At 43.8% G+C, this 23,006-nt stretch overlaps 1 protein-coding gene across 8 annotated transcripts in view; it reads left to right on the forward strand.

The window, feature by feature from the left end:
- LOC119176042 (uncharacterized) overlaps positions 1–10,867 on the forward strand; it is a 475,621-nt gene extending 464,754 nt beyond the window's left edge. For all 8 annotated transcript variants that reach the window (XM_075881071.1, XM_075881082.1, XM_075881076.1 and 5 more), the window contains one exon: positions 10,690–10,867. In XM_075881071.1, the coding sequence (XP_075737186.1) occupies positions 10,690–10,736 (47 nt within the window). In that variant the 3' untranslated portion in view covers positions 10,737–10,867. The remainder of the gene's footprint in view (positions 1–10,689) is intronic.
- The last annotated feature ends 12,139 nt before the right edge of the window (positions 10,868–23,006 follow it).

Below are 23,006 nucleotides of genomic sequence, written 5' to 3' on the forward strand. Positions count from 1 at the left end.
GTAGACGGCACCCCTGGGCTGACCCACCCAGGGAAAATTGGCAGTCGCCTTTTCCTATCTCTCTCTCCCTTCATCTTCGTCTTTATCTCTCCCTATCTATCTGTCCTGTCGTCTACTCTCTTCTGTTTACTTCCATTCTTCCAGGCGGCAAGGGTTAACCCTGTGCAAATAGCCTACCTTGATCTAGGCGCATTGGGTTATGGCAGTGTTGTACGGCTGACGTCTGCAAGCTTTCAGCACCTGCAAACTTGCAGCGTCCCCTTGTTGGGCTCCGTGGTGGGTGGCCGCCAACGCTGCTGAACAAAAATAAGACCGGCATGCATGGAGCGTTCCCTCTTCTGTCTGATCGTACCGGCTTAAAGCGGGTACGCACCGATGATATTAACTTTTTTAACCAGCCAACAGAAACTTTTCCCCATTTCCACGTCATTCACTGTGAGAAAACTGGAAAGCAAGCCAGAACCGTCTCTTCTTTCCTGGTTTCTAGATGTCTTACCGAAACACTTGGCACAGGATACAAGGTAACCAAAATGGCTAGTGGAGACCTTCTCCTCGAAATCCGTGACAAAGAACAATTTAAAAAGCTAGACCGTCTTTCAGATTTCGGTGGCTTACCAGTAACCATAACACCACATAGATCTATGAACACAACTCGCGGAGTGGTATCTGACATGGACTTACTTGACTTGACTGAGACTGAACTTTTGGAGGGGTGGAAGAGCCAAAATGTCACTAATGTACAGAGAATCATCATCAGAAGAGATAATAAGGAAACACCGACAAAACACTTAATACTCACATTTGCATCCAGTAAACTACCGGAATCTATTCAAACAGGGTACACAAAGACATCTATCAGGCCGTACATACCAAACCCTCGTCGTTGCTTCCAATGCCAGAGGTATGGCCATGGCTCTAAAACCTGTCGTGGTCGCCAGACTTGTGCACAATGTGGAGTCCTAGGCCACGTGTCTGAGAACTGCAAACAACCGCCACACTGTGTAAACTGCGAAGGAAACCATGCCGCATACTCACGCTCCTGCACATACTGGAAAAAAGAAAAAGAAATAATTACGTTGAAGGTGAAGGAGAACATTACATTTAAGGAAGCACGGCGAAGAGTCGCTCCATTCTATGGAGCTACATACGCTGATGCGGCGCGTCAGGGGGCACCGCCGCACCAGCCCTCGCCACTCCTTCGGCCCGCGCATACCGAGCCGGAGGTTGTGGCACCTGCCCCCAAGGCGGTTGTAGCCCAGGCTACACCGCCTACTCCCAAACAGAGACCGGAGACTCCAGAGTCCTCGGGTCTCAAGGCCTCACCTCACCAGGCGAGGCCCGAAATTCGAACTAGCAGCCCGCACGTGCGGGCATCCAGTGCCTCCGAGGAGGCAATGGATACGTCGGTACCCTTGGTGCCGAAAGAGCGGCGTGGCTCCTTGGAGCGCGCCAAGAAAACAAAAAAGCCCATAACAGGGCCTGGTGACGGCCTTGTTAAGTGAACTCAAACTCCCTGTCTAAACAGCCACTCGCTTTTCGTACACACAGCACTATTTTACATTCACCATGAACACTCAAATTATATAATGGAACGTCAGGGGCCTTCTCAGAAACCTTGACGACATCCAAGAGCTCTTACACGAACACTCACCAAAAGTGTTGTGTGTACAAGAAACACACCTTAATTCAAAACACACAAACTTTCTTCGTAAATACGTCATTTTCCGAAAGGACCGTGTTGATGCTATGACATCATCCGGAGGTGTTGCCATCGTAGTGAATCAAGGAATTGCATGCACACACTTACAACTCCAAACATCCCTTGAGGCAGTGGCTGTTCGAGCAGTTCTTTTTGATAAACTGATCACAATCTGCACTATCTACATTCCTCCTAGCTATCAGCTGCAAAAACGTGATTTACACTCTTTAATTGATGAACTTCCGGAGCCCTATGTTCTCCTTGGAGACTTTAATGCGCATAGCAGGCTATGGGGTGACTCTCGGTATGACGCGCGATGTCGACTGATTGAACAGTTCCTTCTCTCCTCGAGCGCGTGTCTCCTAAATCGAAAAGAACCAACCTATTATAACCTCGCCAATAACACCTACTCCTCCATAGACCTAAGCATAGTATCTCCATCTCTTGTGCCTCTACTCCAGTGGAAAGTCGTCAGTAATCTGTACGGAAGTGACCACTTCCCCATAGTTTTGAGCACAAATACAGTAACTGAGTGTCCATCACGTGTTCCCAAGTGGCTCATAAACAGAGCCGACTGGGAACACTTTTATACCATCGCTCGTCTAGGTTGGAATGACATAAGTACTTTGAACATTGATGTTGCTGTCAACTACTTCACAGCATTTTTTATTGATGCTGCAACAAAATGCATCCCACAAACAAATGGACACCCTGGAAAACGGCGTGTGCCATGGTGGAACTCTGAATGCCGAAACGCGCGCAAACAGCAAAACAGAGCTTGGAGGCTGCTTCGGAACTCATCGACAGCCGAAAATCTTGACACCTTCAAGAAAATAAAGTCTCAATGCTGGAGAGCGCGCCGGCAGGCCAGAAGAGAAAGCTGGCAGAAGTTTTTGTCAGGGATCAATTCATACACACAGGAAGCTAAAGTCTGGAACATGGTCGGTAGGATAGCAGGAAAACAAGTACACACACTTCCACTCGTAAACACTCAGGGTGACACCTTGGAAGATCAGGCAAACTTCCTCGGTGCACACTTCGAACAGGTGTCCAGCTCATCCCACTATACTGACACTTTCCAAAATACAGAACAAGAATAGAAAAGCAGAAACTCGAACACAAATGCACTAGATACGAGGCATATAATCAAGCGTTCAGTCTAACTGAGCTGCGAATGTCTCTAAACTCCTGCAGTACTTCTGCCCCAGGTTCTGACCATGTCGTTTATGAAATGGTAAAAAACCTACCGATCGAAACACGAAAAACCTTACTTTGTTTGTACAATGCTATCTGGTTTTCTGGCACTATCCCTAACTCCTGGAAAGAGGCTATTATAATTCCCATTTTGAAAGAGGGCAAGGACCCTTCTTTACCTTCGAGTTATAGGCCTATTGCACTCACAAGCTGCTTGTGCAAAATCTTCGAAAAAATGATAAACTGCAGACTTGTACATTGCCTTGAAACAAACAATTTGCTCGACCCATTTCAGTGCGGGTTTCGAGAAAATAGATCCACCACAGACCACCTTGTTCGTATCGAGGCACAGATCAGGGACGCCTTCGTCCATAAAAAATATTTTCTCTCTGTATTCCTCGATATCGAAAAGGCTTATGATACTAAATGGCGTTTCGGAATTCTAAGAGACCTGTCCCACCTTGGCGTGCGCGGAAGAATGTTTCACATAATCGAAAGTTACCTGTCAAACCGGACATTCCGTGTCCGAGTGGGCACGGCTCTTTCCCAAACATTCGTCCAAGAAACAGGCGTGCCACAAGGTGGTGTACTTAGCTGCACACTTTTTCTCATCAAGATAAATTCCTTGCACTTGTCCATTCCTCGCAATATGTTTTATTGTACATATGCCGACGACGTCCAGCTTGGCTTTAGATCTTGCAACCTGGTAATGTGTGAGCGACAGGTTCAGTTAGGTTTAAACAAGGTCTCCAAATGGGCAGAGGAAAACGGATTCCGACTGAACCCACAAAAGAGCACGTGTGTCTTGTTCTCCCGAAAGAGAGGCATGCACTCAGAACCTGACATTGAATTGAACGGTCAACGTCTGTCTGTCAATGCGGAGCATAAATTCTTAGGATTAATCTTGGACAACAAGTTGACCTTCGTACCGCACATCAAGTATCTAAAAACAAAATGTTTAAAAGCCATGAATGTTTTAAAAGTCTTGTCACGTACTACGTGGGGTAGTGACAGGCAATGTCTCATGAATCTGTATCGAAGCCTCATTCGCACCCGCTTAGATTATGGGGCCATTGTTTATCAGTCTGCAACACAAAGTGCTTTGAAGATGCTGGACCCCGTGCACCATTTGGGCATCCGCCTTTCTACGGGTGCTTTTCGCACCAGCCCCGTAGAAAGCCTTTATGTTGAGTCAAATGAGTGGTCGCTTCATCTGCAGAGAACTTACATGTCCTTTGTTTATTTCCTTAAAGTGAAAGCAGATAAGAAGCACCCCTCATACTCTACTATTAATGATTTGTCGAGCTCCATTCTGTTTCAAAACAGGCCTTCGATGAGGCAGCCCTTCTCAGTTCGCCTGAAAAGTCTAGCTGAGGAAACTGGAGTCTCACTTGAACATAGTTTAGTGGCTCCTGTAGCATATCTGCCACCGTGGCAATGGCAGACTATAGACTGTGATGTGTCCTTTCTTTAAGTTACAAAACATGCGCCTATTGCCCATATCCAAACATACTTCCTGGAACTTCAACACAAATACACACGTCCTGAGTTCTTTACAGATGCCTCCAAGTCCAACTCCTCTGTGTCCTACGCTGTTGTCGGCCCATCCTTCTCGGATGCTGGCCCTCTACATCCAGGCACAAGTATCTTCACAGCGGAAGCTTACGCGATACTTGTGGCAGCTAAACACATCAAACAATTACACATACAAAAAGCAGTAATTTATACAGACTCCTTCAGTGTGGTAACGGCTCTGCACAGTCTTAAAAAACAAAAAAACCCGGTCCTCATCTCACTTTACTCCATTTTGTGCACACTCTACACACTCAAACAACATGTTGTAGTGTGCTGGGTGCCGGGGCACCGTGAGATTCAAGGCAACGTGAGGGCGGATCAGCTCGCTGCATCCGCCCACAAAAGCACTGCCCCTACACCCATATCAATCCCGGCCCTCGATCTTAAGCCGTCTCTCAAACGAAACCTCAGGGACTACTGGCAGAGCAAGTGGAATACACACACACAAAACAAACTACACATTATTAAGCCACACCTTGGTCATTGGCTGCCCGTATCGAAATCGCGTCATACAGAGGTAACACTAACGAGACTCAGGATAGGACACACATACACGACACACACATATCTGTTGTCTGGTGGCGATCCACCATTATGTGACAGATGTGGTGAACCCTTAACCGTCCTTCACATGTTAATTCAGTGTAAACACTTAGAAACTCTAAGAAAACAACATTTTCCATTACTCTACCGACAACATATACCTTTACACCCTGAAATGTTTGTCGGTAGGGAACCGCTTTTTAGTCATAAATCATTGTTAGCGTTTTTAAAAGAAATTCATAGCTTTCATGTCATATACCCGGGCATACCGTAGCACGACCTCTCCTGAGAGGTTTTTGCTGCGGTGGCTACACAAGAAAGCACTTGCCTCACGGCCCTTGGACGCAAGGGTATGAACGAGTGAGGCACTTGTGCTAATGCCATACATATTTACCATCGTTCTTATTATCACCAACTTTTGTTATCTACTCACACCACACACGCCTTTCACGGCATGGTCATGATTTTAATACTTGTATGTTCTTACCCGCCTTACGGCGAGGAATTTTATGGCCCTTATACAGCCGCTTATCACAATCATTGTCTATATTTTTAGTAAGATGAACTGGCGCTCTTTGGCCGTGAAATGGCCCTTGCGCCACAAAACATCAAACATCATCATTACACTGCACATCACAGAGTTTATTATCATCACTTTGGCGCTCTTTGGCCACATCTGCCCCTTGCGCCAATAAACTCCAGTAATCATCATTCTCTTCTCTCGACAAATCACGGAGTATGCCAAAAAATCACACGTGGCTAGCCCATCTATCAGCCATTGGCTGATTTGAACACGGCCCGCTCGCTTATTACAGAGATCACTGCAAGAGGCCACTACTCTCTACACGTGCGTGCGCAATCACACTGAAAAAGTAGCGCTTTCGAAGAAAAAAAAAGTGCTCAAGGTCGCGAGGCAGGTGTGACATTTGTCGGGTGTGACATTTGTCGGGTGTGATATTCGGTCGGGACGAGAGAAGAGAGAATGCAATTACAGCATGCGACAAATCTTTGTAACTCCTTTCGCACTGGTCGGATTCTTAAAATTTTTGACGCATTGAATTCGTGAGGCAATAAGCTCTTCCAGTGAATTCATCCCGTGGTTACTTGAAAAAGTGTTTCAGGGCCCCTTTAAAGTACAAGAAAAACTATAGTACATGGTGCCTGTTTGGCCAGCGGAGCATCCTCTTAAGTTCATAATCATCCTAAGCCTGTCTTGGACCACTGCAAAGTGGAGACCTTTACCCTAATCTGTGTGACCTGATTCCATTTTATCTCTGCGAACTTCCTAATTTGGATGCTTCAAATAACTCTTTGCCTTCCCTGACTTTGTTTTCCATTCATTGGTAACCATTCGGTTGCTCACTGTTCACCGGTTGTCTGTTGTATGCATTACATGACCAGCAGAGGTCCATTTTTTTTCACGTGATATCAACTAGGCTATCTGCTACTCTAGTGTGTTATCTCTCAATGTTATTCCTATCATTCTATGTTCTATTGCACACTGTGTGGTTGTCAGATTTTGCTCTTGTTTTTGTTAATCTCCATATTTCAGCCCCATACAGAACTGCCAGTATGCAGTGGTTGTATACTTTTCTCTTCCATAAAGAGTTTCAGGACAGCGTGTTGGTGCCAGAAGTAGATGCAAAGGATTGTTTTTTTCTACTTGCGTGTGCAGAGTATCAAAAAGATGGAAGAGGAAACTGATCAAGGCCAACAAAGAGATAGAAAAAATTGTGTTTTTTTTTCAGTTTCATGTGTATAGTATCAAAAAGAAAGAAATAAAAACTGATCAATACCCAGCATGGTAGTTCAGAGGTCTTGTTATGGCACTGCTGGCAGCACTTTAGTAAGGTGAGATTCATGAACACATGTGTGCATATATATATATATATATATATATATATATATATATATATATATATATATATATATCTATATATACACACACACACCTGAAGAAGTTTGATCAATGGGTCAAACATAATTTAGAAGAGACACAACTTAGTGGTTGCCTTAATTTTATTTCCAACGGTTTCGAACGGTGGACCGGTCTTCTTAAGGGTTGTTCGCAAACCCTGACGAAACCTGGTCCATCAGTCGAAACCGTTGGAAATAAAATTAAGGCAACCGCTAAGTTGTGTCTCTTCTCTAATATATATATATATATATATATATATATATTAGCCTGTCTATATATATATATATATATATATATATATATATATATATATATATATATATATATATAGATAGATAGATAGTGGGAGTAATAATGCAATGGGCCAGTTAGTCTTCGTGAAGGTATGAGATATGGCACAACGGGAGCGTTGTCAACAAGGATAAATATATTTATTTCCCAACAGTTTCGGGAGGGGTCCTCCCTTCATCAGGGGATGAGTTAACTCATCCCCTGATGAAGATATGGCACAACGCTCCCGTTGTGCCATATCTCATATATATATATATATATATATATATATATATATATATATATATATATATATATATATATATATATATATATATATATATATATATATACATACATACATACATACATACATACATACATACATACATACATACATACATACATACATACATACATACATACATACATACATACATACATACATACACACACACACATACATATACGTAGAACTTGAAACGCATGCAAATTAGAGCTTGTTTAAGCCTCTCACCTCATTCTACATTTTTAGTATACCAATCTTAGTAAAAAACAGCATAAAACAAGGATGAGGAGGACCAAACAGCAGTAGCGCCGATTGCCAACTGCGTTTATTTTCTGTACAAATACTATGTAAAAACCTCAAGAATTTGAACTCTGTTATTTTGGAATATGTCTAACTTGAAGTATTTCAGCTGTCCCGTATTTTGCAATGCATGTTTGAGCGGATAATTTGAAGTGGCGGTCAGCATCAGTCCGGTTAGCTCGAAAACTTTTGGTGCAGTGTACAAATTTCTGATCCCGATTACACCACAACACCGCGGAAACTACAGTCTTTAAGAGCGACTAGGCAATGTATTGTAGCGATACTACTGAGTGGCAGCTAAAGTATTCCAGCCTGTATAATTCAGCATGGAAAATAAAATTATATAAAAAAACTGTCTCATGATCAGCTGAAATGTGCGCTTGCGGAAAACAAGACATGTTTCTTGGCAGCACAGCGTTGACGAGCGAGCAGCATGTCACATCCTTCTCGCAACCTGAGCGCCTCATGATTTACCCATTATTTTTGAGAATATACAGGTTTCTTCGATAGAGAACAGTCTGACAGTATTCGCGATGTATGCAAATTCCCGAGGGCCGGTTTCTCCAAAAATTAGCGCACTTGCACTGCTGGCAGAGTTCCTGCCTGTTACACCTTCTTCAGAAACTCTGTTCGAAGGCTTCAATGAGAATGTTTTCCAGCCAAAACATTGCGAATTTCGTGACACTGCCTATGAATAAATTCTTTATTCTACTAGAAAGAATGGGCAAACAGTCACATATAGATCGACGTGCTGATGCAGCGAGGAGCACGGGATACACAGCCTGTACATCACTACTGTGGTGCACTGAAGATGTTTTATTTTTAGCAGGTGTGCGTTCCAGTTGATCAGGACATTTTTTTGTTTGTTTGTTTGCGATTGCAGCAGTGAGGCTCGGCATTCCCCATTGTTTACGCAAACTGCGCCCTTGTATTCCCTGCGAACGTAACCCTTGGAGCGGCAAACTAGCCAGCACAGCAAACGACCAGACCTGATTATACTTTAAATAATTTCAACTTCCCTGCATCCCATTTTTGTATGTTCTGTTAATTCGAAAATTGGCTTAATTTACAGATTTTCACAGTCTCAGTGACTTCGAATTTATGAGGTTTTACTGTGCGCATATCGGGAAGTGGAAGTATAGAGGTAAAAGGAGAAGATCTACCTAGCACGTGCAAACATACCGTGATTTGTCGCAGTGTCGTGCAACACTCAACTTCGGAGATAGTTAACCACATCGCCTGTTAGTGTGACGGATGCGGAGCTGATGCATGAATGACCTGCTACATAGATGGCGATGGTTTCATACATTCTGCAGGCACGGTTATCTCAGTACCGGCACGCAATGCCCTTCCTCTCACGCTATTTAATCCCAGGTTGTCAGAAATGACACAATCTCATCTGCTACCGCATGCTTGGTAATCAAATGAAAAGTTTTGTTGTGGAGAACTGCACATTTTAATTAGTTTTAGCTGCTAATGCTACAGCATACAGTGCTTGGCGATTGAAGTGCAATAGCCGGCTGTCAGCACTCTTTTGTGCCACCGGTGAGTGCTGGGAACATCAAGCTGGCTCATTATGGTGTACATTTGAAAGGACATCCTAATCTTTCAATGTGACATTTGACCATACTTCAACATATCCTCTGCTGGGGCACGAAATTAGGACGTGAATTTTAGCAACAGCAGCTGCTGCTGACACGCAGTATGGGGAAGGACTGTTTTCTAGGACTGGGCATAAAATTGGATGATGATAAAGACAATGTGTTGCTGTTAAGACTGTACTTTATTAATTATGAGAAAGTCCTTTTTTTTAACTTTGACCTGCTTTTATCAATACATTCACAAATAATAACATGATGTGGAAAAATTTTCAGATTGTGACTGTATTAATAAAGATTTTTCATGCCTGTTATAATATTTTGATTTAGATAGTAATCATAAAATCTTCCAAATTAATTTTTACTGCATGTAGATTGGGTTGCTTTTTGTCGCTAATCTTGCTTGAGATCTCAAATTAAGCTCTGTTTCTGGCCCTACTAACCTATGGTCTTTGCACTGCACCTGGTTTATGACATCAATGCCTAGGCTTCTGCATAAAATAAGATCAATTCAATTTTTTGTTTGTCCTTTAAAGCTTTGCCATGTCAAGTTTCTATTTTCACCCTTTCGGAAATAATTGTTCATTATGCGAAGGTTATTCTGCTATGCGAATTCCATCAAGATCTCCCCTCTGCTATTCCTCGAGGGAGTACCAAATTACGGACTGCCTCTTCCCCATTTTGTTTTGCTCCTCGTTTTGCAAATAAGTCTCCCATGATTATTTTGCACTGGGTGCACCCTCTCCTCATTACTGGTTCAATATCCTTGTTTAGCTGTTCTACTTCTCTGTCATCGTTAATAGTTCTTGGGGCGTGCAGCTGCACTAGTCTGAGTTTGTATCATTTGTTTTGTTTGATAACGAGGCTCGCTACCCTTTCATTGATGCTAGACAACTCTATAAAGTTGCCTGCGAAATATTTTCTAATTCACAATATCACACCACACACTCTTCTGTCTAGAAATCCTCTATAGCACACTAATCTTCCGATAAATATTAGGGTGTATGCCTCCCCAGCTCTTCTAACTTGGCCAAGAACTATAATGTCCCAGGTGATCTTTTCTAGTCTCTGAAGTCGCTCCTCCAGCCCATCTCTTCAAAGGGTTGCATAATGCAGCTGTGCTACTATTGATTCTTGTGGTAGTTTTGTGGGCACAAAATTTCTTGCTGCAGTGATTGGGAATTGTTGACAATCTGCTCTCTTCTTTTTTCTGCAGCCATTCAGAGTTGTATAGAACCATATACGGTATAATGAGAAATTCATTCGTCGAGATTCCCTAAGTGGGCCGCTTTTCTGTTTGCAGGTTCCTGCTGCAAAAAAGGGATCCCCCAACAGAGTGACCCACAATAGGCTTGGTACGAAAACGGCGGAGATGCTCGCCGTTGGCCGCTTCGATCTCATGAAACGGCTCGCTCTGGACCTTAGTGTCAGCTCACCTTTTGAAAAAAAAAAATTAGATAAATAAAACTGTTGTTCCTCATAATTTTTTGCAAGATGGAAGTGCCATCACAGTCACTCCTTCGTGCCTTCATGCCGTTATTACGACTCTTTTTCTTTAGCTTGTTTCGAAGGTCACAAGTAACTATCTCTGTCCCACACTGAATGTCCAATTGTACACTTTAAAATGCAAAAGAAAGAAAAATGAAATCACTAACAAGAATAATGGTAACTTGCATGTAACTATTGAGGGAAGCGTGCTCTACAATTATATGCCAAATGCTTTTGGGAGCAGTTATATGAGTAGATGTCGGTGGATCCTTAATACTGCAATAGCATCTAACCTGTTAAAAAAGTGGCATCTAACACAAAAGCACGTTTGTTATAGTGGGTATTCATTTTCTAAGTGTACTTGTTCATATTCAGAAAAGAACATTAGTCTTGTTATCAATCTTAGAACAAAATAACTGATGAATCTTTTGTGTCTGATTTGTTACGTTGCTGCATGCATGTTTTAATAGCGAAGATGAGAAAAATGTGCTAAAAATATAACTTTTGACAGACATTGTGTATTGGTGCCAGAAGTAGATGCAAAGGATTTTTCCACTTGCCTGTGAAGAGTATCAAAAAGACGGAATGGGAAACTGATCAAGGAAAACCATGGAAGCTCAGAGGTCTTGTTATCGCACTGCTGGCTTCACTTCAGTAAGATGAAAGGCATGAACAGAACACATGTATATTTATATGAAACTTGAGAAGCATGCAAATTCGAGCTTGTTTGCAAGGAGGAGGAGGTCAAAGCAGGAGTTTTCTCAATGAAATATTTTCCTTTGTCATATGCAAAGCCCCCAATTTATATGTGCAGGTAAATACGTGCGCTCAAAGTTTGCTTTATCATTCGAACTGATATATTTGTTGTAATTTTTTTTGTAGTAGATAAATAAAGTTCACATACACATGTATCTTTCAAATGGTGGAGCTCAGGTTTATTTGCAGGATACTATAGAGGTATCTGTGAAATGGTAAATGAAGTTTGGGATATTAAGTACAACACTTTTGCTTCGGCGGGCTTTTTTGAGGTCTTGGTTTACGTGCAGAGTAGCACACTGGTGGGCTACTCGGTATATCTTCTAGGTGAGTCATGACCCATTGGTAGGTCACCCGTAGGTAATAGGATTTGACACGAAAGAAAATTTTTCTGAATAGTTATAACCTGTTACAACGAGAATTGTATACTTGTGTTCATGTGTGATGAGGTTATCTTATCGCATCGGCAAGCAGATGCATGCTCGTAACATTGCGACAACATATGGGGAGCACCAATATTGATATACTGGCGACGCACGCCACAGTGAATCTGTAGAAAAAGTGTATGGGTTTAAGCTTGTCGGTGAAGCTTCATCGGGGCCAAATAGCATAAAAAATGATGACAGAAAAGAACAGATGAGACCTAGCACTGAACTACCATCTATGTCTATTATTTGCGAGCATAAATAAATGCATCTCTTCACATGAGAGAATGAGGGGAGGGAAGATAGAAAAACTTCATGTCGCCTTCCCTATACATCGCATTGCCTTAACGGTGCAGGTAGCTAATTTTTTTGTCTGTTCATGCTATTTAGGGTGCACTGATGCATGCTGACTCCACATTATTCCCCTCGGTTCCTGCGTATCCAATCGGGTACCATTTTTTTTTTTTTTTGAAGGCCAGACTAACACACTTCTATACACCAGAACACAGTGAGCTCAGTGCTTGCTGCCCTATTGCAGTGCCTTCTCTATAACTTTCAGTGCCTGGTAGAACGCCCTCTCGCGGCCGTCGGCGCTTTCGTTTCTCCCGCTCGCCGCCACTGCGTGGTGGCGCTGTGCAAACAGGGTCGGTTCGGGTGCAAACCTGAGGGAACACGAAATATACGTGACGACTAAAGGTAACAGGAATGCAGCAGTGATCGAAAATAGGGCACTGTGGAATTACAATAGGTATGATGTTGTGAGAGGAATATGGAAAGGGTCATGGTTCCTGGGCTGACGTTCGGCAATGCGGTCTTGTGCATGAGATCAGAAGTTCAAGCAAGATTAGAAATTAAGCAACGTGGAATAGGTAGGCTTGCTTTAGGAGCTCACGGGAATACACCAAATCAGGGAGTACAAGGTGATATGGGATGGACATCATTTGTGGGCAGGGAAGCTAGCAGCAAGATAAAATTTGAGAAGCGATTGAGAAAAATGAAGGAGGAGCGTTGGGCTAGGAAGGTTTTCAGCTACTTGTACATGAAGAATGTCGATACAAAATGGAGGAAGCGAACCAGGAAGTTGACTGGTAAATACTTAGAAAACAGCAGGTGGCCAAACCAAAAAGAACTATCGGTTAAGAAGAAAGTGAAGGAAACGGAGACTGACATGTGGAAAATGGGCATGATTAAGAAGTTCGAACTAGAGATCTATCGAACTTTTAAGCAGGAAATCGCCAAGGAAAGGATCTATGATAATACTCGGGTAGTTCTCTACTGTTTGAGGCAAGGACGGGAATACTGTGAACCAAGACATATCGGGTCTAATGCGAAGGGGTAGACACAGTATGCAGTGCGTGTGGAGAGGAAGAAGAAACTGCCGAACACTTGATAATGTTCTGTAAAGGGCTTCACCCTATAGTTCAGGATTATGGCGCAGAGTTTTTCAAAGCACTGGGGTTTAGGGACCGGGAGGGCAAAATATACTTTAAGCAAGTAGACTTAACTAGAAGGAGGTTATCTGATTGGTGGCTAAAGTCAAGGCACGAGTGAAAATTAAACTCTTCACTGCAAAGTACGAATCCTCAAACTCACTTTTTAAGGAAAAAAATAAATATAGTTTTGGGTTCATTAAGTATTACGGCTTGGTGGCGCTAGCCACCGCCCGATCTAAAGGGTACAGCCATATCCATCCATCCATCGGGTGCTCTGTCGGTAGTGTTGGTGCCAAGGAGGTTATACTTAGAACTTAGTTTAGTATAACCTCCTTGGTTGGTGCGGGCGCGGCCTGGAGCGCTTGTTCGTTTTGTTGTGCCTTGACACGTGCGGTTGTGTTTGGCGAGTTGAATGCGATGGAAGTTTTCTTTTTTCCTTTGTTGTGACCACGTACCTTGCATGACTTGTTATGTCGTACTGCTGCGTGCCACTGTGCAAGTCGGACGAAAAAAATTAAAGTGCCTGGACTATCTTTCCATGAAGTTCCTGCTGCCGCCGACGTACGAGAGAAGTGGTTGGTTGGCCGCTATTCGGCGGGACGGCTGGTCGCCAAATGCAACGTCCTGTTAAACGAAGGTAGCCCCGCCGTGGTGGTCTAGTGGCTAAGGTACTCGGCTGCTGACCCGCAGGTCGCGGGTTCGAATCCCGGCTGCGGCGGCTGCATTTCCCACGGAGGCGGAAATGGTGTAAGCCCGTGTGCTCAGATTTGGGTGCACGTTAAAGAACCCCAGGTGGTCGAAATTTCCGGAGCCCTCTACTACGGCGTCTCTCATAATCATATGGTGGTTTTGGTACGTTAAACCCCATATATCAATCAATCATCAATCAATCATGTTACACGAAGGTATGTAGCCGTCATTTTCGCGTCGAAGACTTTCTTGAAGGAAAGAGACGACTGTTGAAGAAAGGTACAGTGCCTTCAGTTTTTGAAGATTACGCCAAACACTTGCAGCCAAAAGAAAGCGCTGAACGAAGCACAGCAAGCATTGAAAAGCGAGCTTGTGCTCTGTTGAGAGTGGGGAGTGGCCATGCGACAAGCGGCGCTACTGGGCTGTTGCCACCTGCAGCACCCACACCACCAGAACCTGAATGGGAGGAACCAGAGCCCGTGGACACCGCCGATAGTGTCAGCCAAACCGATCAGCGCAATGATGTTACGCATGATAAGGAAGGTGCACTCAAGCCTCGTGCATGTGACCGAGATATTCAGGTCGACAGCAGGCAAGTGTCAAGTTTGCTGACCACAGAAAAAGCCAAATGGAAAAGAAAATGACCTGAGGAACCAGGCACTTAGGTTGCAACGGACTGTGTAAAAGTACAAATTGGAGCTAAGAAAGCTGCAAGAAAATTCTTTGACGTCAGATATCGCGTATGTCAGACAAAGGACCACAGAGCAACAGCCTGCAGCATCGTTTTTGCTAGACCAAATCACAAATTTTAAGAAAGAAAGGCCAACCTGGTCTGAAGAGGCAACTCGTCGGTGCGTGGTCCTTCGACATTTGTCAACAAAAGCATACGAGCACATGCGACGTGAAACGCTTCTAAAACTTCCAAGTCGAACAACCCTGACGAATTACATTGGCACTACCAGTGGTGAGACGGGCTTCAGCAAACTGGTTGAAACCATGCAGGTTAGCTACAGAAGCTAAAAACTTGGACAAGCCTCAGTCAAGGGTCTGCTCTCTCATCGTTGACGAAATGAGGATAAAAGAAAAGTTACAGTACCACAAGGAAAGGAATTGCTTTGTGGTGCACGTAGATGTTGATCTAGAACAAAACAGCAGCAGCCCTGTTTTAGCCAATTCACTTCTTTGTTTAGTGATTAGTGTCATGAGCACAGCATTTCGAATACCAGTGGCTTACTATTTTACGAAAGGACTTACCGGCGACCAATTGAAAACTTCATAAATTGATTGTTTTTGTAATGAAGGAAGTGGAAGCATGTGGATTTAAGATTGTGTGGCTATAGTGACCGAAAATCACAAAGTTATTGTGAATGCCATCAAACTTCTCGGGAATGGATTGGTAATCTACAAGACTGAACATCCCTGTGACCCAGACAGACTCCTTTTCATGAGTTTCGACCCGTGTCACGTGTTAAAGAACGTCGGGTCACAACTGTTGTCGCATGATATTGGGCCAAAATGTGAAATTTCTGCTTCCTTCATCAAGGACCTGCACGAGATGCAGAAAGGTTTAACTGTAAAACTTGTCCGATATTTGAGCCGGAAGCATGTTTTCCCTAATAATATAGAAAAAATGAACGTTGGAAGAGCTGTTCAGTTCCTCTCCCCAAGTGTGACGGCTGCTTTAGAGTACTTGAAAGGTCAAGCTGGGCATACATGCTCCAAATCATTTTCCCATGCAGGCCCAACCATTACCTTCATGAAGAATTTTTACCGCTGGTTTGTACTGCACGACACAAGCAATACTGTGCAGCACATATATCAGTGTTCTGATACTCTGCAGCACATATATCAGAACAGAGAAACGGCACGCCTTTTTCCTAATGTTGGATTAATATTTCACGAGATATTTTGAATTGGGACAACAAATTGATTCAGTTGGATTTGGTTAATGGTGGAACGTAGACTGATTTTGAATCGGGTTTTATATAAACTTGCTCCGCGGCCGAGCGCCAAGTCAGCAACTGCGGGTTTTGCCAAGTCTTGTGTTTGTTGCGAGCGAGCTCAAGAACTTAGCGATCGAGTAGGCCTTGCTTGTACCGATCATTGTCAGCATCTCAAGAAACCCTGAAGTCGAAAAAATCACGACACGAAACTAGCAGCCGCACCTGCGCAACTGATGTGCCGGCAGCGAGCGAAAGCGGCGAAAGACCGCAAAACCCTGTTTGGGTGGCGGCACCTGGCGGTGAACGGTTGTACTCGCGCCGACGGTCGCACCTTTTGTTCTCCTCCCCATCCACCAGGCACTGAAAATTATAAAGGAGGCACTGCCTATTGAGAAGCCCGTGGCGCCATCTGTTGCAAGCGTGGTTAAGCAACACCCTCAACTGTCACGCGAGCAGACGCTCTGAAAATCAAAAGCGAAACTTCAAAACACGAGTCTGGCTGTAAGCATGTTTCGCGCTTTTCTGTGCTGAAATTCCATGCTGATTTCGTGTAAACCGTCGAGAAGACCTTCTTCGACAGTCCGAAATGTCTGCAGCCTGTGCATTGCAGACTGCGGAAGCAACTTCATCAGGTAATATGTATCATCCGACTGAAAGAAACGCAAACAGCGGAAAGATTTAACTGCGGCGTGCCTTGGCTGTAACAAGGCAGAATTTGGGCAGTAAGCTATCGTCAACGTAACACTAAAACTTGGCATGTGTATCAATTGCCAGTCCTGCCGGGCACTCGGAACACACATGCGGTGCAAAAGTGCCAGCCAGAACAAAATTTTAAAATACTGCGGTAACGCCGACTGAAAGCACCTGAATATTCGCCTAATAACAGTTTAGGCGTGTCGCAATTCGACCGAGTCTAAAGCCATGCTTTCGGCGCCGTTCACATCTCTTTGCATTGCGATAGTAAGCTAATTACAGTTGCATTAAACATGCGCGGTGCGTGCATCCATTCGTGAGTCGTAATACGTATATCCTATGGCCTGCGAAAAAGTACGGCAATAGTTTTGTGCCGCATACTACAGGCATACTGCACGCAAATCGCTGCTGTAAAGTAGAACAGCAGGAGTCACACTTGAATAAATGCAATAAGTACACCTACTCGTACACTTCACTGGGCTACTACTTTTTCTGCTGATTGCGACTATATCCCAAGGTGGCGGAGCTCAGTGTTTTTCGTTGTAGACGGAAATCTGTGCAGTCACAAAACACCGCACCGGCACGATTCCTGCGATGTGCTGTGAACTTCCCAAGCAGTGCTCAGCAATCTCTTCTTCTTGGGCTCATTGTTGTCGCATCAGATGGCAGCGCAGTGGTACCCATATAACATTTTATAAGGATGCGCAGCGTGAACAGGCGCTTTTTTGCATTTTAAACTACCAGAGCCACTGCATGCCATGCTAGCGAGGCGTGCCTTGGCTGTTCCAAACTAACTATGGCATCTCTGGTAGCGAGGGTATACCGCCAAAGCAGCCTTGGCGCGAGATAGGCATGCTCTCGTCTATATCTCGGTGTCCAAATTTGTCTTGACAATATAAGGATGAGTTGCTTTCACGAAGCCCTGAGAAGTGGTGCCGTGTGTCTTGACGCGTATTCGCAAAAAGAGAAAACGAAAATGACCTAGGACTGCATGAGCGCTCGGCAGCGTTCCGGTCATATGTGGAAGCTTTTATTTCTTAGTTGTAACATGAACAACAACGTCTACAGTACATTCTTTCAAATGTGCATGTCCTGTAGATCATATTGAAAGTCATTTCGCTCTGATAATTTTGTTGCACTCAATCTTAGAGACTTCAAAATATCAGGAGTACGCAAATGGGTACCATCACATTTTGAGCGAACCGTTCATATTTTCGGATTCACAATTTTCCTCCGTGCAGGGGTGTCTGCACAATCAAACGTTTGGTGTGTGGCAACACCACTGACCCAAGCCAACGGGGTGGGGGAGGGGGTTTCGACTCTCTTCATCACGTCGCTGTGCGTGGCCGAACAGTGTCTGGGGAAAAGGAAATCCTGGGGGTTGAGTCGACACTGGGTGATTGGACTTTTAAGGTCCCCCGGCAGAGGCAAGACACCCCTTTGGCCCCAGATTCACGCAGACGGCACCCCTGGGCGGACCCACGTACCCAGGGGAAATCGGCAGTCGCTTTTTCCTATCTCTCTCTTCCTACGTCTTCATCTTTCTCCCTCACTTTTTATCTGTCCTGTCTACTCCTCTTTTCTATTTACTTTCTTGTTTTCTGGCGGCAAGGGTTAACCTTGTGTGGCTAACCACCGTGAGTTAAGCCATATTCGGTTGTAATATTGGTGCTATACAGCTGGCATGGGCAGGTCTTACACATGAGTTCCTGTCCCGTCCCCTCATTGGGCTCCATGGTGGGCGGCTGAAGTACATACAAATTAGATGGACTCTCCAGTCTTTTCACCTGATCGCCACCCTCAAAAGAGGACGTGCACCGATGTAACGGTAAAGTTCTTTACTAACAACGAATTCACATTTCTAAGATTCCACGTGATTCATAGCAAGCTTGCAGAAAGGACAGTGAGACATGTTTTCCCCCTTTCAAAGTATCCAAAACCCTAACTGACACTTGGAGCAAGGATGTAAAATCAAGAAAATAGCTAATGGCGTCCATCTTTTGGAAGTACTCTACTAGCACCATTATGAGAACCTTTAAAAAATCGCTGCCGACAAAGACATTCCAGTGTCTATTACATCTCACTAATCTTTAAGCACCATCTGAGGCTTCATTTTCAACGATGACCTCGAATAGGTGAGTGACAAACTCCTAAACTGATTGCAGGAACAAAACATCACAGATAGGTTATAATAAAAAAAAGAGAAAACAAGAAAATACAAACAAAGCACTTTGTTTTCACATTCGCATCGAGCATACTACCAGAAACTGTGAAGGTTGGCTACACTAAACTCAAACTATGCCCTTACATACCAAACCTGCGATGCTGCTTTAAATGCCAATGATACGGCCACGGCTCGCAGAGAGTGTGCCTCTCGGGGACACACTTCCGAAAACTGCAAAGTCAAACCACACCGATGCATGAACTGCGAGGGCAGTCATCCTGCATACTAGCGTGCTTGTCCTACTTGGAAACTAGAAAAAAGCATTGTTACTCTACAAGTTAATGAAAACATCAGCTTCAGAGAAGCGCAGAAGCGTCTTTCGTTGATGGAAAGCAAAAGCTATTCCGTTGTGCTGCAACAGGGCGTGGCAACACAGCGGTCTTCAGTGCCGGCCCTGGGCACACCTATAGTGACGCCAAGGCAGGGCATCCAGCGCCCAAAGTGGACGCAGCTTCCGCTGCGCCATTACCTCAACTTCAGGCTGTGCGAACCCCGGAGTCAGTGAGCCTCAAGGCCTCTCTTTACGCGTTGAGGCTAGATGCGAACAAATCCAAACAATCGGGACGGATGTCCATCGTGTCAGGCAATACGATGGACACAAGTCAGGGTAGTCCCAGACCGCCGACGCCAAAACGACGGCGGGGCTCCTTGGATTGAAAAAAAACAAGCCTAGAATCACTGGGCCTAAAAACAAAACTTAGGTTTTTACACTACCTATAAAATACAACGCGGTTTGTATACACTGGAACTGCAGAGGACCCCTATACATAACTTAAACAGCACAAAGGACATAATAGCCACTTTTTCACCAGTAGCCTTGTGTTTACAAGAAACGACTTTAGGTCCTAAACATAGAAACATCTTGAAAAACTATAGTGTATTCCGGCACAACTGAGAGCAGGCAAGTAGGCTCTCGGGTGGTGTTGCTATTATAGTCAAGAGTGAAGTACTAGCGCAAGGACATAAACTTAAAGCAGAATATAAGCAGTGGTGGCCATCATACACTTATTTAAAACGATTACAGTGTGCAGCGTATACGTGGAGCCACGTCTAAGAATATACATCTCTGATTTAGAACACCTATAGAGCAGCTGCTAGAGCCATTCTTGGTGGTCGGAGTTTTTAATGCGCACTGCGATTTTCAGGGCAGTGAAAAAACTGAGACTATAGGCCAAATCATTGAAGATTTTTTATTGAGCAATAACATACGTCTATTTAATACAGAAAAAATAACCTACTGCTCCCCTAGCTCAAGACAAATGAGCTGCATAGACTTATCTTTTGTTCACCTTCTGTTTTTATAAATTTTAAGTGGGACGTCCTGAATGACCCATACAGAAGCTATCATTTGCCCATAATAATGAGCCTAACAACATCAGCTCAAGTCATCCAACAAAAACCACGACATTGAAAGCTAGATTTAGTGGACTGAGCTCTCTTCAAAAAAAAAAGCTTGCCTAGAAAAATTGAAACAGAGAGCCTCAACATAGATGAACTTAATGAATGCATTTATTACAAACTCCACCGTAACAGCTACCCCACTATCCAGCTCTCTGACATCTGGATTGTAAAAGAAAATCACACATGGTACACATACGAATGCAGAGAAGCAAAAAAAGAATCAAAATAAAGCACCCAACACCGGAAAACTTCGTAAGTTTTAAAAAGGCTAGAGTGAAGGTCAGATACATTCGTCGTAACGCTGAAAAATTATCCTGGCAAAAGGACATCTTTTTTTATAAACAGCACCGCTATGTCAAAAGAAACGTGAGAATGGCTTCGGAAGATGGACAGTAAGGTTCCTATTTTCACTGTACCGTTGCTGACACCTGCTGGAGTACAGACAAGTATTGAAAAACTGGCGAAAATTCTAGGTGAATTATGTGCTGTTTTCAGCTCGTCACATTATACACAATCAGTTCTGAAACACAAGCTCACAGCCAAAAAACAAAGGCTTCCAACAAGTGGCAACACAAACGAACTCTACAACTGCCTAATTACTTATCAAGAAATACGCACAGTATTGACTGCAGGTAAGCGGACTGTACTGGGACCTGACGAGATACACTACCAAATGTTAGCCCATCTCTCCGAAGCTTCCGTAGAAATACTTCCGACATTCTTTAACCAAGTGTGGATATCCGGAAAACTACCCGAAGGCCCGAAGAAGGCCATCATCATCGCATTTTTGAAACCGGGAAAGCCACCAACTGTGGCTAGTAGTTAAAGACCGATAGCTCTCACCAGCTGTCTTGCAAAGTTCTTCGAAAGTGTTATTGTAATATTAGGCTGTCATTCGTCTTGGAATCACCCAAACTCCTCGATATTCATCAGTGCGGTTTTAAATAATCATGCTGCACAACCGACAACGTAGAATGATGCGAACATACCGTCTGTGAAGTGTTCGTGCACAACAAAATAGTTGGGACGTCTTTTTTAACTTTGAAAGGGCATACGACACCACCTGAAGGTTCGGAGTCCTCCAGGACCTGGCTGAGCCATGTATTTGCGGAAGGATGTTGAACTGCCCCGAAGACTTCCCATCTAACCGTTCATTGCAGGTGCGCCTAGGTTCAACTGCCGAAAAGTTACACTCGGGAAAATGGAGTGCCACAAGGATGCATTCTAAGCACTAGACTATTTGTTATAAAAATGAACACGACAAGCAAAGTAGTATCAAAGTCAACCATGTACTGACTCTATGTCGATGACCTCCAAATAGCTAGCACATCCTGCAACACAGCAATATGCGAAAGACAAGTTCAGTTAGCGATTAACAAACTAACTCCATGGGCGGACAGAAATAGTTTTCGTTTCTCTGCGTAAAAACCGTGGCCATTCTCTTCTCTCTCAAACGAGGCGTACAGACAGATCCTACCTTATACCTAAATCAAACCGAATTATCAGTAAAGAAAGAAGAAGTTCTTGGGTATAGTATTTGATAGGAAGCTTATATTATTTCCACACATAAAAGCGTTAAAGAAAAAAAAACATCCCAATCTCTCAACATACGGAAGGTCTTGTCGCGCAAACGCTGGGATTCAAATAGGACAGGCCTAATACAAATTTACTGCTCTGTTGTATGATCCTGCCTAGATTATGATAGTATATTATATGGATCAGCGAGAAAATCGGATCTGAAACAACTGGATCCAATACACAATCAAGGTCTGCGCCTCGCAACCGGTGCACATAGGACGTCACCTATAAAAAGTCTGTATGTAGAAGCAAATGAGCCACCACTTGCAGACAGAATAATCATGCTCACATGATAGTACGTTCTGAAGATTAGATAAATGCCCAACCACCTTTGTCACACTATAGGAACTCAATGCCCAAGCAATTAGGCCGCTCCTTCACCGATTTGAAGAGAAGTGCCAAGATTTTAAGTATAAAGGACATGTTGCCAAAAATTGCTCAGAGGTCCAATGCACTTCTGCCTTGGTACTGCCTCCCCTCTGTGTGAGACTTCACGCTGACTCAACTTCAAAAAAGAAAAAAAGCAAACACCACGCGAGCATATACTACAGGAATTCCTAGCACTTCAGGCAAAATTTGCGAGACACACAGCATTTTTCACCGATGTTTCTAAATTGACACGATATGTTGGAAGTGCAGTAATACGCAATCATTGAGAACATACAGTTCGGCTACCGCAATGTGCGTCTGTATTTACCACAGAATGATACGCAGTCTCAGTAGCGGTAAAAAAATCAAAATGAAAACATCGAAAACAGTAAAATATATACAGACTCGTTAACTGTACCATACCAAAAGCCCTTCGTCCGAGAAACGCGTGTGTACCAATGATAAGCCACATTCTACACAACATAATAAGAGTTACAGAACAGGGACCCAACGTAAAGTTTCGCTGGGTACCAAGCCACGTCGGAATCTGTGGAAACGAGAAGGCAGATATGAAAGTGCAGAAAAAGCACGACGAGAAATGAACGTCAGCATTCTAACAA

The sequence above is a fragment of the Rhipicephalus microplus genome, chromosome X, assembly GCF_043290135.1.
Source record: "Rhipicephalus microplus isolate Deutch F79 chromosome X, USDA_Rmic, whole genome shotgun sequence".
Taxonomy (NCBI): domain Eukaryota; kingdom Metazoa; phylum Arthropoda; class Arachnida; order Ixodida; family Ixodidae; genus Rhipicephalus; species Rhipicephalus microplus.